General features: G+C 42.3%; 1 protein-coding gene across 2 annotated transcripts in view; it reads left to right on the forward strand.

Annotated features, from left to right (window-relative positions):
- TNKS (tankyrase) overlaps nucleotides 1-18694 on the forward strand; it is a 137887-nt gene that overhangs the window by 72488 nt on the left and 46705 nt on the right. For both annotated transcript variants that reach the window (XM_075283714.1, XM_075283715.1), the window contains exons 6-7: nucleotides 14277-14371; nucleotides 17450-17516. In XM_075283714.1, coding sequence (XP_075139815.1) covers nucleotides 14277-14371; nucleotides 17450-17516 — 162 coding nt within the window. The remainder of the gene's footprint in view (nucleotides 1-14276; nucleotides 14372-17449; nucleotides 17517-18694) is intronic.

The following is an 18694-nucleotide window of genomic DNA, read 5'->3' on the forward strand; positions in this document are numbered from 1 at the left end:
GATTGTGAGCTGACACTAATACTGGTTTGGCCTTATTTATATCTATGACTAGCTTTATCCTTGGATTTGTTAACCAGTAGACCAGTAAGTAACAATTGAGGTCCTTGTTATACAAAATGGTTTGGTAATGTCTACCATTAGCGCTGTCTTCTCTTACTAAGTAGTGGGCAAAGACTTTTGGACTGCAGCTTAGAAAAAGTGTGGTTAAAAATAATTCATTTGGGAATTTTCACTAAATAATACACAACGGATTTTGTGCTTCAGAACCCAAACTAGTTCTTTTAAACATTGTTGCAGCAGCATCATAAAAAATAATCGTGTGTACAATATCGCTGAGATGAAAAGGCTGTCAGTTTGCAACATCTATGGCAGATGGTGTCAGTATGGTTATATCCACAGCTGAGGAAAATGGGAATCTGTTGTCTTCAGCTCAACACATACAAGCCTCTAGCAATATCTGACTTGCGCAAGCTGGAATCTGCTTATATGCAAATATGTATTTCATATTCTAAAGCCAAGCGGCCTAGATTTAGATCTCTGCGTAAGGTGACAAATAGGGCTTAGGCAAGAAATTAGAGATAATTAGCTAATAACTTTAATTATTATTTACTATATTTTTTTTATATTTATTTACTAATTTAAGATAGATGGATGGATAGATCCATTTGCACCAAGAATTAATTTATAGGCTTCAATAAATTCTGTTGTCTGAGCATTTGGTTGTCCTTGTTATGGGTCATTCTGTAGCAAGCCTCAATAGGCATATAGTGATTTACTCATAGATTGCAATACAGTATTACAGTCTGAGACAAGATCCCTAATAAGGGGGGGGAGCCTTAGGAAAAAAAAAAATTTTTTTGGACTATAAGACGCACCTAGGTTTTAGAGGAGGAAAATAGGGAAAAAAAATTTTGAAGCAAAAAATGGTAAAATATTTAATATATGGGAGTTGTAGTTTTGCAACAGCTGCAAGGCCACATTGACAGGTGACCCTGCAGCTGTACGGGGATGCATAGAGTGTTTTTTTTTTGTGGGGCCAGCTGTACTTTTTAGTTATACCATTTTGGGGAATATCTATTGCTTAGATCACCTTGTATTGAAAAAAAACCCGGTGGTTTATAATAAATATATATATATATATATATATATATATATATATATATATATATATATATATATAATTTATTTTTCTTCTAGGGACAGGAGGTGATTTAGAACTTTTATTTATATTTTTAAAGCTTTTTTTTTTTTTTAACTATTTTATTCCCCCCGGGGGCTTGAACCTGCAGTCACTTGATTGCAAGTCCCGTAGCCGGCAATACACTGTATTGCCGTCTATGGGACATTGTCTATTAGTATTACGGCTGGTCATAAAGACCAGCCGCAATACTAATATAGCAGTGACAGGCCTGGGAGCCTCATTAGGCTCCCGGCTGTCACCCGAACAGGTCGGCTCCTGCGATATCGCCACGCAGGAGCCGGCCTGCAACTCTACAGGTACGGGGCCGGTGGGGACTGGCCCCGGGGGAGAAGGGGCCGCTGATACTGACCCGGCATCCGCTGTACTAGAGAGGCGGATGCCGGGGAGGGATAGACGCTGGCACAGGTGCCGGGCCTGAGACATCGCTGCGCTCCACTGTCCTGCCTGAAGCCAGCGGCGGGGGGATGGAGGAGCAGAATAGCATCACTCCTCCCGCTGCTGGCTTCATGCAGGGCAGAGGAGCGCAGCGATGTCTCAGGCCCCGGCGTCTATCCCTTTCCAGCTTCCGCCTCTCTAGTACAGCGGGTGCCAGGCGCCACATTCAGACTATAAGACGCACCCTTCTTTCCCCCCAAATTTGGGGGAAAAAAAGTGCGTCTTATAGTCCGAAAAATACGGTAATTAAAAATATATATATGTGTATGGGTCATACCATATCAGGTGATCCACATATGAATATTTTTTTTTACCTGACGTCTTTAAATTTTTTTTTATTTTTATGAAGTACAACTTAAGTAAATTAAAAGTTTTGACTTTTTTCTTCATCAGTTAATTTTTTACAGACTTCTAAAGTTTTGAAAGTGCAAATTTTGGATTGGTATGGCTTAACATTTTTTTTTTTTTTTTTATCATATCTCGGGCTAGAATTAAGATAAAGTGGGAGAGGCTTCATTTTTCTCATAACGGTATCGGCTTTCATTTAATAGGTCACAAGACGATGTTTCTTTATATTTTGTTTTGGAGAAATCAAATTCAAATTTTCGATGCGCAATTGTGAAAAAAACGTATGTTTTAAAATTGTGAAAAAATGCATGTGGGTTACTTGTGTTCTTGGTTATACTTGTACAGGGTCTCAACTTGGGACCAAATTGGGATTTTTTTTTTTTTTTTTAAAGCCTTGAATAATCTGATTTTATGTTTGTGTGAGCGTCATGGTGTTCGGCTCCATCAGAGTTAAAGGGATTCAATCATTAAAATGATTTTTTTTTTTTTTGTCCCTAACACGTAGGCCTTGAGAAAATCCCGGTTTTCTTCTGTATGCAAATTAGTTCTCTCGCAGCACTCAGCACTCAAACAGCAGTGGGGGTGTCCCCAATGCTGTGAGAGAACTCGCCAGCGCCGCCTCCATCTTCGCCTGGAACGGCCTCTCCCTGCGTCTTCTTCCGACGGTGGTTTCAAACTTCTAGGCATGCGCAGTCGGCTCTGCCGTTGGGCCTCATGCAGAGCCGACTGCGCATGCCATTTTCTTGTGGCCACTTACCCCAGCTTACTGTGTAATCAGCCACATGAAAATGGCCGCTTACACCAGTTTACTCTGTAAGCAGTCACAGGAAAGTTGCTGCGGGCATGCGCAGTTGGCTGTGCTCGAGGCCCGACGGCAGAGCCGACTGCGCATGCCCAGAAGTTTGAAGCCAGCGCCTGAAGAAGGGAGAAAAAAAATGTCATTTTAATGATTGAATCCCTTTAATATCTGATTTTTGTTAAGTTTTAAAATGTCTGGTTTTCTTGGATACTCAAAGGATGGTGCTGGACCAGAAGGATGCAAAAAAGTCAATTCTAAGTCTTCATTTTCACAATCTTTGAAGAGTACGGTAGCAGTCATCAGCGCCGATCATATTCACAGGTCACAGAACTAGTTATGTCATCCATTGCCAATCTTGTGCCGCTTTCTACCACTTCATGGACTTCACTGTCATTGCTGAATGAAAAGATCCTTGTTTTTATTTCTGTTTCACTACATGGAATGGACACTTTCCAAACCCATTCATTTGAATGGGTTGGAAAAATGCCTGCAGGTTTCAGTCTCTTGTCCAGTTTCGGGCAGGAAACAGAAACCTGCATAACGGAGACCAGGGCGCAGATGTGAATGATCCCTTACTGACAGAGTTGCTGGCCTGTCATCTGCTCTGCATTTACTGTCTATCCCTGTTCATTCTCAGGTTGAGCCCTAACAAAGCTTTTTCCTCTGTCCTCTCCTGCTTCTAAGGTAGGGTTCACACTACCATTGGTGTCTGTTAAAAAGCCCCCCCGAAAAGGACACCTATCATAGCGGACACAAAGGACAGTAACTGATGGCTATCAGTTAGTGTCCGTTATATGTCCGTTGCCCATAGACCTCAATGGTAACATCCCCCCCCCAAAAAAAAACAAAAAAACAAACAAACAAAAAAAAAAAAAACTAAAAAAAAAACCGGACACTTAATGCCCGTTTCTTTGAATGGACTGAAAAGTTCTGCATGTAGGATTTTTTTTTTTTTTGTCCGCTTGAAAAAACGGACATGATTGTAAACGGATACTAAAGGATACAAAGGGATACTAAAGGACACAAGATAAAATCCAATTGAAATAAATGGAAATTGCAAACAGACCAGCTAGTGTCCATTGCTAAAATCTTGTACAGACAACAACCATGGACACTGCTAAATGGACACCAATGGTAGTGTGAATGCCCCCTAAGCTTTAACATAATAAAATAATACAGTAATATCTAAAAATCATGGATTTGGTAAATATAGACCTCACACTTTTAGACCACAGTCTCAATAGATCTGAATTCAAGATTTTTGAATTGACACTGTAATAGTTATGCTTTAAAATATGATCCCATCGCGATCCCAACTTGAATTTTGGTACAGATGTGGCTAGGAGCATAGCAGGCACATGTGCATTTTTGGAAATGTTTAAATTGAACATTTTTTTTCGAAAATGTGCAGTTTTATGCGGTTCAGTGTAATATACATATAACTATTTGCAAAGAGATCTCTGCATTGAATTTATTTTCTGAAATATTGCTAGGGCAAGGAGTGGTTATTGTGAAAATGCTTATACACATGTAGTATGGGCAAGTGATGCTCCCTATAGCAACGATATATAAAGATCATCTTTGCATGGACAGCATGAAGAACCTCTACTTTTCCTGCAGGTTTAAATATATCTTATCTCTTCTGTTGGTTAGGGGTCATATGAACACTTTCATGATCTTTCCAGAGCTCTTAAGCAGACTAGATATGCCAAATAAATTCGCTTATCTACAAAATGTCATTCTTGTGAAATTTGATATACTTATAAGGAAGATCTTAGCTGTCAGCTAAAGGAATTGCTCAAAATGTGACAGATAATGTCAGTGAGCTGAGAGTCAATATCCTTATGCTGCTCTCTTCCTGTAGAATGGAAATGCAAGCAGTGACGTCTGTGTGCGTCTTTATCCTTGAGAGTCACCTTTGTAGGCCAACATTGTAATGAATCTTGTTAAGGAAGATTCTTGTGTATTAAAAAAACAAAACAAAAACATAGTGATATAATCATTTAATGTATTTTCTAATCTGCGAGGCATTGTATCACAAAGATTAACAAGAGTGCCAACCATGGTATACCCTGCATATTATAGATAATAGGCTTGTAAGGGCATGTTACCATGACAATCACATGTAGGAATGATGTTGGCCCAACGGTCAGGAGATCTTCACTCATGCGTCTTCTGAAACCCCCAGTGATCAGCTGTTGCAGCCAGCCATACAGTCCGTTCTTATTTTGAATGGACATCCATGCCATACTGTCCTGTTCTAACCTTGCAGAAGGCACTGATAAGCCAGTCTCTCTGATGTCCATATAATAGCTTTTATTTATATAGCGCCAACATATTCCTCAACACTTTACAAATTGTAAGGTTCTAGTACAGACAAGGATACATTACAAAGAAATGGTTAATTCACACAATGGGACTGAGGGTCCTCTATGAGGTGGAGGGAGTGACACTGGAGGTAGCATTACTTATACAGAGGTCCAGACATTTTTATGATAGAGGTTACTTTCATTACACATCAAAAGCTGAATGAGCCATCGCCAGTCATGTCCTTTAATGGTCAGATGGCATTTGAACATATAAAATTATGATCAGAAACTTAATCCTATCCTGTGGGGTAATGCGGGAGCATTAAAAGAGGTGGGTTCCTTTTAGGGATTCTAACAACGGAAGAGTTTACATTAGGAATTGTGATAGGCCTGTCTGAAAAGATGCAGAAATTGGGAGTTAATCTGATTGTCTGAGAGAGAGCATTTCAGAGAAGTGGTGCAACTCCGGAGAAGTCTTGTATACGAGTGTGGGAGGTTCTGATAATAGAGGATGTTAGTTTTAGGTCACTGAGTGAGCAGAGCACTGGTTGGGCAATAGACAGAGGTGAGGGAAGAAATGTAGGGAGGTGCAACATTGTGGAGAGCCTTGTGGAGGAGGGTGAGTAGTAAGTAGTTACGGTAGTCTAGGCAAGTATCGATCAGGGCAACAATAAATGTCTTTAATATATCTGTGGTAAGAAAAGTGTGGATTCTGGAGATTTTTTTGAGGTGGAGAATGACATGAGTGTGCAAGTGATTGGCTATGGGGTGAAGGAAAGGTCTGAGTCTAACGTAACACTGAAACAGCGGGCATGCTGCCTAGGAGTTATGGTAAGGCTGAAGACTGCAATGGATATATCAGGGACAGATCTATTAGGTGATGGAAACAGCAGCAGTTCCGTCTTTGAAAGGTTCAATTTTAGATAGTGAAGACATGATATTTGAGACAGCATAGATTCCCAAATAGGGTATGTAAATACTTATTGTATGTCTATTGGTCGCATGGTTAGTGTTGTCTTGTGCTATTAAGCCTGGTGGGCTTCTGTAACCTTAGTTTCTATACAGCCCACCTACCAAAGCAGCCAGCTACTGGAATGGGTTCTGGTGTCAGACTTCCTTTAAAAATGAGTGTATCACCAAGGTGATGCTTATTAAAACCAGCAACAATTGCATTGAGATTAGTCTGTCCTTTTCCCCAAGAAAATCTGTGCCTGTTTCTCAAAGATACTCCTTTATTTCACAATAAGCAAATTAACAGTTTGGAGCACCTGTTGGCTCTGTTGCTTCAAACTGCTAAGCACCATACTGCTACACCCTTCTCTCTTCTTTGAGCGTCAGGTCTTGGCAAGATTTCAACTTAACTCCAATCAAAGGAGGAAGGGGTTCTAACACTTAGTGCATGAGTGCTGTAGGTGAGCATGTTTGTTTTAGGAAGCAGATATATGTGTGTGTGTGTGTGTATAATATAATTTTATTAGTCAAAAACAAAAAACTGCAATACCATATCCTACATATCAATGGGTTAAATATTCCAATTGCAAATCTTTATTCATTACATAGTGTAATGTGTTGAGAACAATAGAACAAACATGATCATTGTAAATTAAAGGGATTCTACCACTAAAACACTTTTTTTTTCTAGTTACCACATCAGAATAGCCTTTAAAAAGGCTATTCGTCTCTTACCTGTGGAAGTGCTCTCCGCCGCGCCGTTCGTTCAAAATACCGGTTTGTACCGGTATGCTAATGAGTTCTCTCGCAGCGATGGGGGCGTCCCCATCGCAGGAGCAGCGATGGGGGTGTCCCCATTGCAGCTCGAAAACTGACCGCAGCGCCGCCTCTCTGGTCTTCGGTGTCCTCCCCTTGCTTCTTCAGCGTCTGTCGGACGCCTGCGCAGTACGCTCTGTTCGGCGAAGATTGCTGAACGTACTGCGCATGCGCGAAATTGCGGTCCAAGCCATAGTGCGGGCACCGCAATTTCGCGCATGCGCAGTACGTTCGGCAATCTTCGCCGAACAGAGCGTACTGCGCAGGCGTCCGACAGACGCTGAAGAGGCAAGGGGAGGACACCGAAGACCAGAGAGGCGGCGCTGCGGTCAGTTTTCGAGCTGCAATGGGGACGCCCCCATCGCTGCGAGAGAACTCATTAGCATACCGGTACAAACCGGTATTTTGAACGAACGGCGCGGCGGAGAGCACTTCCACAGGTAAGAGACGAATAGCCTTTTTAAAGGCTATTCCGACGTGGTAACTAGAAAAAAATGTGTTTTAGTGGTAGAATCCCTTTAATATCCCATGGAGGTCTGGATTTGGAATAATACTCAAAATCAAAGTGGAAAATCAAGTTACAGGCAGATCCAACTTTAGTGGAGATGCTATGTATGTATGTATGTGTCCTCCATGTGTCTGTATGACCTCCCTACAACGCCTGGGCATGTTCCTGATGAATTGGGTAGATGTTCTTCTGAAGGATCTCCTCCCATATCTGGATTAAATCATGTGTCAACTCCTGGACAGTCTGTGATGCAATGTGGCTTTGGTGGATGACACGAGACTTGATGTCCCAAACGTGCTCTGTTGGATTCAGGTCTGGGGACCGCGCAGGACAGTCCATAGCTTCAATGCCTTTATCATGCAGGAACTACTGATACGCTTCAGCCGCATGAGGTCTAGCATTGTCATGCATCAAAAGGAACCCAGGGTCAATGTCCCTGCATATGGTCTCAGAATGGGTCTGAGGATCTCACCTCAGTACCTAATGGCAGTCAGAGTACCTCTGGCTAGCCCATGGATGGCTCTGCGGCATTTACAAATAAATGCTTCCCTACACCATTACTGACCCACTGCCAAACCGGTCATGCTGGAGGATGTTGCAGGCAGCAGATTGTTCTCTACAACGTCTCCAGACTCCAGATGTGCTCATTGTGAACCTGTTTTCATCTGTGAAGAGCACTGGAAACCAATGTCGAATCTGCCAATCTTGGTGTTCTCTGGCAGATGCCAATGGCCCCGCACAGTGTTGGGCTGTAAGCACAACACCCACTTACCTTTTTGCCACAGCAGTACAAAAATGCAAAAGTGATCAAAACAAGAGCCAAAAAGGATCAGAACAGAGAAATGGCCTGTGGTCACCACATGCAGAACCCTCCTTTATAGGAGTGGTCTTGCTTATTGCCTATCATTTCTACCTGTTGTCTGTTCCATTTGCACAACAGCAGGAGAAATTGATTCACTGTTGCTTCATAACTGGACAGTAAGATTTCACAGAAGCGTCATTGACTTGGAGTTACATATTTTTTTTCTATAGCTAGAGACTTCTATAAATGCTAAATAAATCTAACTACAGTTTAATTACAAAAATACATCCGAAGGTTGAGACCCCACATTGCAGAAACGCAGCTTCTTTTTTGTTGCAAATTTTGTTGTTTTTTTTTTTTTTTTTTTTTTTTTTTTTTAACAAAACCCAGGAGTGGATTGACCAGAAAGTAGAAGTATAAGAACTTCCTTTATATTTCCCATTCCTTTTGTAGCCATTCTTGGCTTGGGTTTAACAATTGAAGCAAAGTCTGCAACAAAAAAATCTGCATTTCTGCAACATGAGGCCTTAGCCCTAGAGTTATTCTCATTTTCATGTCGTTATTTGTGTAGAGAATAGGATATCTTACACTTTACTAATACACGTGCTTTTGAAATATTTTACTCATACATAAGATAATCTTTTAGTAGTCCCACCGTGGGGAAATGATGATGAACAGTAATATATTACAGGAGGAGATACACATAAGAGAAAAATACTAGGAATCCATAGCATCTAGGAAAGAAAAGAAATAAAGACTTCAGGATCATTTAGTTCTCTGTGCGGAGTGATCTTCGCTTGGTCTGATGTAGATTGTGTAACCTGACAACGGTTGGGAGGAAGGACCTCCTATAAGCGCTCCTTCTCACACTTGAGGTGTATCAGTTAGTCACTTACAGTGCTGCCATGTGCCATCAAGTTCTCATACATGGGGTGGGATTTGTTCTCCCTCATGGAGCTCACCACGGACAGTATCCTTCTGTTACCCACCACCTGTACTGGGTCCAGGGGCCTCCTGAGCAGGTAGAGCCTGTGGTGACCCTTCCTGTGCAGTGCCTCCAGGTGATCAGCCCAGTCTAGTTTATTATTGAGGAGCACACCCAGGTACTTATAGGTCTTGACTACCTCCATGCATGACCATTGGATCTCCCCAGGGATTGGAGCGCTCCTCTGTTTACTAAATTCCACCACCATCTCTTTGGTCTTCCCAGCAGGTGATTCCACTGGCACCATTCTATAAAATCCCGGTTTAAGTCTCTGCAATAGTAGGCCTCTTTCATGAAGGTGACGATAGGGAATACAGAGTCATTGGAGTACTTCTTTAAGTAACAGCTAGATGAGTTGTGCCTAATGTCAACAGTGTGAAGAGAAGTGTGGCAAGAACTGTACCTTGTGGTGCCCCCGTACTACAGATCACAGTGTCAGACACACAGTCCCGGGCTCTCACATACTGAGGTCAATTTGTGAGGAAGTCTAGTATCCAGTCGGACAGGTGATGGTCCACTCCACCAAGGTTCAGCTTTCTTTTATCAGTGCAGCAGTCTGTCTCCAGGACTTTGAAGTCTTGAGTTGCAAGAAAAGTTGCCAATTTCATCTTCAGAATAAAATGATTAGTTATTTTTAATTCTGCCAGTTGGTGGTGTACCATTAATTAGAAGTCTACTATGTTGCATATTGACTTACATAGGAAGCTTTTTATTGAAATGCAGGAGCTTCGCTGCTTTTTGACTGACCATGGATGTCAACCATTTATGATGGAGTTGAAGTCAGTTGGGCTGTAGTTTGTCCTACTGACTTCATAACTTTGTCTTTAAAGAAAAAAATGGCATGGTCTCTTTGTTTTAATTCTATGAAAACATATGGTTTCAGTCATTTCACACGTTTTATGTCTGCCGTGGCATTTAATTATTTGACAGGTCAAAAATGAATATCAAAAAATGATGGAGATGGGAATGGGTTAATATTGCTATCTTGGGGTTGTGTATCCATCTCTGATATGTTCCTGCCTTTCTATATGTTATCTATTGGAGGTCACCTGAGGACGTTTAGGGATATTTTAACCTGCTTTATGTGGGATTTGTACCGTATATACTCGAGTATAAACTGAGTTTTTCAGCACAGTTTTTGTGCTGAAAAAGCCTCCCATGGGGTAAAATATTCAAGCCAAGGAAAAAAAACAAAACAAAACTATGACCAGCTGCAATAGTAATTTATAGAATCTCCCATAAAATAGTGGGGAAAAAAAAGTTTTTTTAAAAAAATATAATAAAAATTTTTCTAAATCCCTCCTTTCCCTAGAATACATATAAAAGTAGAAAATTACTGTAAAACATATGCACATTAGGTATCCCTGTGTCTACTGAATATAGGGGATCTGCAGTGCTCCTGTTCCGTCGGAAAGGGGTTAATAGGAGCACTGCAGATACCCTATATTCAGCCAGGCTGAATTCCAAGTGGGGGAAAAAAAACAGTCCTCAAGCTCAGGGAAGGGGCAGACAGACAACCAAAACACCTCCTCCCCTTACCCAGCAACTACTGCACCCAAACACTCCGACCATTTTAATTTTTGAAATTTTTCCAGCAGCTGCTGCATCCCCCCCCCTTTCCCGGCTTATACTCGAGTCAATAAGTCTTCCCAGGTTTTTGTAGTAGAATTAGGGGCCTCGGCTTATATTCTGGTCGGCTTATACTCGAGGATATACGGTACTTATAAGATAATCCTTTAATAGTCCCACATTGGGGAAATTTCAGCATGTTACAACAGCATCGTAATACAGGTACAGGATAATACACAGTAATATATTACAGGAGGAGATACAAATATGCTGAGAAGAGAAGATATACTAGGAGTCCATAGCAGCTAAGGAATGGAAGAGAAAGAAGGAAGACTTCATGGTCATCGTCATAATCAGAGATGAGCGAGTACTGTTCGGATCAGCCGATCCGAACAGCACGCTCGCATAGAAATGAATGGACGTAGCCGGAACGCGGGGGGTTAAGCGGCCAGCTGCCGTCAAAGCGGAAGTACCAGGTGCATCCATTCATTTCTATGGAGCGTGCTGTTCGGATCGACTGATCCGAACAGTACTCGCTCATCTCTAGTCATAATCATTAGGTCTCTGTGCGGAGTGATCTTCATTTGGTTTGATGTAGATTATACAGCCCGGTCATGGTTGGAATGAAGGACCTGCGATAGCACTCCTTCTCACACTTGGGGTGAAGCAGACGGTCACTTACAGTGCTGCCAAGTCCCGTCAAGGTCCCATACATGGGGTGGGATTTGTTCTCCCGCATGGAGGTCACCACGGACAGTATCCTTCTGTCACCCACCACATGTACTGGGTCCAGAGGGCTCCCCAGGACAGAGCCAGCCCTCCTGATCAGCCAGTCAAGTCTATTTCTGTCCCTGGTTGATATACTGCTCCTCCAGCAGGCCACACCGAAAAAGATGGCTGAAGCAACCACAGAGTTGAAAAAGGCCCTAAGAAGTGTCCCCTGGACTCCGAAGGCCCTCAGCCTCCTGAGCAGGTAGAGCCTGCTGTGGCCCATTCTGTGCAGCGCTTCCAGGTGATCAGCCCAGTCTAGTTTATTATTAAGGAGCACACCCAGATACTTATAGGTCCTGACTATCTCAATACATGTTCCTTGGATCTCCGCCAGGGTCGGAGCACCTCTCCGTTTACTAAAATCCACCACCATCTCCTTGGTCTTCCCAGCATTAATCCTGAGCTGGTTCTGCTGGCACCATTCAACAAAATCCCGGTTTAAGTCTCTGTATTCCCTATCGTCGCCATCAGTGATAAGGCCTACTATAGCAGAGTCATCGGAGTACTTCTGTAAGTAACAGCTGGATGAGTTGTGCCTAAAGTCAGCAGTGTACAGTGTGAAGAGAAATGGGTCAAGAACTGTACCTTGTGGTGCCCCCGTACTACAGATCACAGTGTCAGACACACAGTCTTGGCCTCTCACATACTGAGGGCGGTTTGTCAGGTAGTCTAGGATCCAGTTGGGCAGGTGATGGTCCACTCCACCAAGGTTCAGCTTTTCCCTCAGTATCCCTGGCTGAATGGTGTTGAACGCACTGGAGAAGTCAAAGAACATTATTCTCAGTGTTCCCGGGTTTCTCTAGGTGAGAGCTCTATGAAGAAGGTGGATGATGGCGTCATCTACCCCAATGCCCGGCCGATGGGCAAACTGGAGGGGGTCCAGAGCGGAGCTCACTAGGGGGCGTAGGTGTGTCAGAACCAGTCTCTCTAGGACCTTCATCAGGTGTGATGTCAGTGCTACGGGTCGGTAGTCATTGTAGCCTGTTGGGTTTCTTTGGGACTGGTACCATGCAAGATGTTTTCCAAAGTCGAGGTACCACTCCCAGCTTTAGACTCATATTGTACATGTGCATAATAATGCCACCTAGCTGGTCACTGCACATTTTAAGAACTCTTGCGCTTATACCATCAGGTTCTCCGGCCTTGTCTGCTTTAATCTTCTTGCTTTCCCTACACACCTGAGACTCCTGCAGGATCAGATAGTCAGATTGTAGTTGACTGCAGGTCGGTGGGGGTTGGGTCTTGGTGTGTGAGGAGAGGGGGTTTGTCTGGCATGCTGGGATATGTAATCTTGGCTTTGCATATATTCACACTTTTTTAGCTACAGCTTGTTGAGATATATTGATATTCGCACAAATTTGTATATATGTATGTATGTATATGTATATATATATATATATATATATATATATATATATATATATAGTTATATATTGCCATTTATACCATCTTTTTTTGTATTTATGTACCTCTTTGTTATTAACCCTATATTTCTCAGGTATTTAAACTTACTATTTGGAGTATGGATATATCATTATAATTGTGATGCCATTATAATGTTTTTATGCATTTTAAGCTATTGGACATTGCCTCCTGATGAACTGATGAGAGAGAAACTCATCAAGCTTGATGACCATATATATGACAAACGAAAAAAGTGGTAACCAGAAATGAATACAACCACTACCAAAACAAAGTGTAACCCAAAGTGTTATACTTTGTTTTGATAGTGGTTGTATTCATTTATGGTTGCCACTTTTTTCGTTTGTCACATACTGTATATGGTAAATCAATTTTTGTAAAATATTTTTACACACACACACACACACACACACACACACACACACACACACACACACACACACACGGGAAAAAAAAGGATTTAGTCAGCCACCAATTGTACAAGTTCTCCCACTTAAAAAGATGAGGTCGGTCTGTAATTGACATCATAGGTAGACCTCAACTATGAGAGAAAATGAGAAAACAAATCCAGAAAATCACATTGTCTGACTTGGAAAGAATTTATTTGCAAATTATGCTGGAAAAAAGTATTGACGAACTTTTGTTATTGACCAAATACTTATACATCCTTTGTTGGCAATGACAGAGGTCAAACGTTTTGTATAAGTCTTCACCAGGTTGGCACACACTGTTGTTGGTATGTTGGCCCATTGCTCCATGCAGATCTCCTCTAGAGCAGTGATGTTTTGGGGCCGTCGCTGGGCAACACTGATTTTCAACTTGGTATGCACATTTCTAAGGTTAGGTTCACACCCGTTCCTGATCTCCTCTCGTTCCGTTCAAACTTCTTGGTGTAACATATAGCAACAATTACTATGCCGGTGTTAAACTAAGACCTGGAGACGTTCTACTTTATTTTGGCGAATAATTATTTGGCACCAGAGTTTCCACAACGATGTGTGGTAACGGACTATATTTAGTTTGTACTACTCTATGTAGAGCATAATGGATTACTCTTTTTATGCTTATTTGTACAACAATAAGAGTTTAAAGGCGTTGTCTTATCTGGGACGACGCTCTCTGCACTTCTGGAAAACTTTGCCAAGTGAAGCCAAGGCCAACCAGGAATTGTCATTGGAAGTCATTACTTGGAAGACATTTAAATGAGTGACTAATCTTGTAAAACAAGGGCAGCTGGAATCTTCCCCTGCAGATCCTATGGAAAGGGGTTGACTTCATGTGTCAGCAGCTTTGAAATGATTACATTATTGAAGTTATTTCTAAGGTTTTGCATATTCATATATTCCTTTTTTCCTTCTAGTCTACACCGTTGCACTTGGCAGCTGGATACAATAGAGTCCGAATCGTTCAACTGCTCCTTCAACATGGTGCTGATGTACATGCAAAGGATAAAGGGTAAGTACAATGTGGAAAAACCTTTCCTTACTACATGAAGGTAAACTGAGTCTTTGCATTTTGGTATTCCATTTAGTTGCTTGCTTTTTTGGTTTTATATGCACAGAAAGACCCACACACAAGATATTTTTCATAGTCCACATTCCCCCTTCAAAGCCTCATTGGCTTCGTTGGGAATGTATTCCACATAAAAATCCAGCAGAATTCCAGTAATAATCCTGTCTTAATTGTTCTCGTTACATAATCAGACAGTCGATGTCTTAAGTGTTAAATCCCTTAGACTTGCTGACTGATTTGTCATCCGTATGATAAACATCTTTGAATGACTCCATCAATTCACCGCCCCCTCCCTCTGCTCACAGTGCTCGTCCATAGATGAGTATTATCAGGAGTGGGAGGGGGGAGTTCCTCCCCGCTCCACAGTACAGCGCGATAGGCGCTGCTGGGCAGAAGGGCGTCCCTGGCTAACTGTCAGAAACGCCCTTCTGACACTAAAGCGCTACAGTACCGGGACCGATAGCGCTTTACCCGGTGCACAGATCGGGAAAGCCGATAGTGCGCCGAATTTAGGGCACTGTCAGCGTTCCAGCAGTATATAGAACTGCCTGTGCCCAATCTGATGAAAGGTCCTCTTTAAGGGGTTTAGTGAGCATTTCCTGAAATAAATGCACAAAATTGAAAAGTAAATCTGTAAACTCTGCAAAGTGCATCTGTGTATAAGGTGATGAAATACCAGGACAGGTAAATTTATAAAATGAATAAACTTGATATGTTTGGTACTACCTGAAGCATTACCCGTTCTAGGTTTTTCCTTGTCCTCTTTTGTAGCACACAATGCATCTTTTTTGGGACTTTTCTCTCTTTCCGGTTTGTGGGACTAGTCTGGTACAATATGGCACATTCTGTTCCAGAACTTACTTGTTTACCCTGTTAATGTCTCATAAAGTTGTTTGATCAGAGGTTCTGTGTGTAAGTTCAGAGATAACTGTGCAGTTTACTAAAAGCGCCCAAACACACTGCAGAAATGAGCTAAACTATGAAGATCAGAGATAGGAGGGCAACTGAAATCCTGAGATGGGAAAACTCCTTTAAGTCCTGGACACCTCTTTATTATATCACAGATCAATTACTACAGTTGATGAGATGCCACTAAATGGTGAAAGAAGCGCATATGTTTCTATGTAATAGTGGTGGCAAATAAAATGTGATAATTTATCTTTTCCCAGTTTCCACTAATAGTAAATCTCCTGCAGTAGATTTTGTCACCAAATGACAATTCTGTATTTTACTAGCTAGACTAACAATTAGAGATGAGCGAACAGTGTTCTATCGAACACATGTTCGATCGGATATCAGGGTGTTCGCCATGTTCGAATTGAATCGAACACCGCGTGGTAAAGTGCGCCAAAATTCGATTCCCCTCCCACCTTCCCTGGCGCCTTTTTTGCACCAATAACAGCGCAGGGGAGGTGGGACAGGAACTACGACACTGGGGGCATTGAAAAAAATTGGAAAAAGTCATTGGCTGCCGAAATCAGGTGACCTCCATTTTAGACGAATAGTGGATTTCAAATCCGGGTCATATGAGAATGTGAACTTTGTGACTATGAGACAGGGATAGCTGTACAGGCAGGGATAGCTAGGGATAACCTTTATTTAGGGGGGAATGTTATTAAAAATAACTTTTTGGGGCTCTATCGGGTGTGTAATTGTGATTTTTGTGAGATAAACTTTTTCCCATAGGGATGCATTGGCCAGCGCTGATTGGCCGAATTCCGTACTCTGGCCAATCAGTGCTGGCCAATGCATTCTATTAGCTTGATGAAGCAGAGTGTGCACAAGGGTTCAAGCGCACCCTCGGCTCTGATGTAGCAGAGCTGAGGCTGCACAAGGGTTCAAGCGCACCCTCGGCTCTGATGTAGGAGAGCCGAGGGTGCACTTGAACCCTTGTGCACCCTCGGCTCTGCTACATCAGAGCCGAGGGTGCGCTTGAACCCTTGTGCACACTCTGCTTCATCAAGCTAATAGAATGCATTGGCCAGCGCTGATTGGCCAGAGTACGGAATTCGGCCAATCAGCGCTGGCTCTGCTGGAGGAGGCGGAGTCTAAGATCGCTCCACACCAGTCTCCATTCAGGTCCGACCTTAGACTCCGCCTCCTCCAGCAGAGCCAGCGCTGATTGGCCGAATTCCGTACTCTGGCCAATCAGCACTGGCTAATGCATTGTATTGGCGTGATGAAGCAGTGCTGAATGTGTGTGCTTAACAGACACATTCAGCTCTACTTCATCGGGCTAATAGAATGCATTGGCCAATCAGCGCTGGCCAATGCATTCTATTAGCGTGAACTGAGTTTGCACAGGGGTTCTAGTGCACCCTCGGCTCTGCTACATCAGATTGCTACATCTGATGTAGCAGTGCCGAGTGTGCATCAGATGTGTAGTTGAGCAAAACTGACTCAGCACTGCTAAGTCTCTGCATTCGCATAGGAATGCATTGGCCAGCCTTCGGCCAATCAGCGCTGGCTCTGCCGGAGGAGGCGGAGTCTAAGGTCGGACCTGAATGGAGACTGGTGTGGAGCGATCTTAGACTCCGCCTCCTCCAGCAGAGCCAGCGCTGATTGGTCGAGTTCCGTACTCTGGCCAATCAGCACTGGCCAATGCATTTCTATGGGGAAAAGTTAGCTTGCGAAAATCGCAAACTGACAGGGATTTCCATGAAATAAAGTGACTTTTATGCCCCCAGACATGCTTCCCCTGCTGTCCCAGTGTCATTCCAGGGTGTTGGTATCATTTCCTGGGGTGTCATAGTGGACTTGGTGACCCTCCAGACACGAATTTGGGTTTCCCCCTTAACGAGTTTATGTTCCCCATAGACTATAATGGGGTTCGAAACCCATTCGAACACTCGAACAGTGAGCGGCTGTTTGAATCGAATTTCGAACCTCGAACATTTTAGTGTTCGCTCATCTCTACTAACAATGTTTCATTTCAATATTTGTCTTTTATTGTACTTCTAGAAGTATGGTGTACTCATATGTATTTTTTTTTTTTTTTTTTTTTTACACATTTTTCTATAGTGGGCTAGTGCCTCTGCATAATGCTTGTTCCTATGGACACTTTGAAGTCACAGAATTGTTACTTAAGGTGAGTATCAGTTTGCTTGTAAATTGTCTACTACTATGAGGTTTACACAGTATACTTCTATAATCACCCAGCTTGTGATCTGATTGATGGTATTCAGTGCATACATGTAGTACAATGACTTGTAAACATCATCCACCTATAGAAGAACATAATCTGAAAATTACAGTAACTGATGGTAAAACCCCTAACTGTAAAGGTGCTATTACACATTCTGGTTGTGATAACACATGCTTTTTATGCAGCAATGAAATGACTAACATTGTTTAAAAAAAGAAAGACATGATTTAAAAAATTGCATGTGTTAATAACACCATTAAAATGCAGATCGGTAATAGCACAGTGAGCGGATGTTCACTCTACCATTGTAAACATCTGTTGCTCTCATTGGTCATAGGATCAGAGCAATGTACATTAACAGCGATAGAGTGACGGACACAGACTGAACCCCCTCTGTCTGCGTCTGTTCTCACTGACTCTAATGTAAACATGTCTGAATCTTTCATCGTGTTTGCTTACTTTTGTAACTGTAGAAAAAGTCCTGCATGTAATGGTATAAAAGTAAAAAAAACATGGAAGTCAGGCAGACTGACACCAAACAGTGACTGCTCTAACTGCTTTCTACTATTATTAATGTCGCTTTCTCTCATCCTATGACTTTTGAGGGTAACAGACTTTAACAGAAGTTTGAACCTTCACTTAGACCCCATGTACATGTAATCCAGGCTGGAAAAACTTGTCTACACATTGATCAGATTTCCTAAATCCAGTCAAAATATTGGGACCTCTTGTATCATGGTGATCTATGATGCTAGGAGTCCTTGTCTCTTTACAATTCTCCTCTCTACTCTATACAGTATGGGATTATGTAACTATGGACAGGCAAGGACTCTCTGCATCATAAACCACTGATTGAATTCGAGCTGAGAAATGGCCCAAATTTCCTTGTGTGCATAGAGCTTTAGGCTGGATTCAGATTATCATATGCAGGTTTTTAAAGGACAAGCCCTGTAATATCAGGAGGGCAGTGCCAGACGGGTGTGGGATTCAGAGCTCCAATCAGAAGCAGCCCCACCCTCCTGATAGTACAGAGCCTGAATAGCCTGTATATTAGGCACTAAAATTAACATTGATTGCCCGGGAATGTCGGGGGTTAGCGAAAAAATTCCAACTTTGCCAGA

The sequence above is a fragment of the Leptodactylus fuscus genome, chromosome 1 (genome assembly GCF_031893055.1).
Source record: "Leptodactylus fuscus isolate aLepFus1 chromosome 1, aLepFus1.hap2, whole genome shotgun sequence".
NCBI lineage: Eukaryota > Metazoa > Chordata > Amphibia > Anura > Leptodactylidae > Leptodactylus > Leptodactylus fuscus.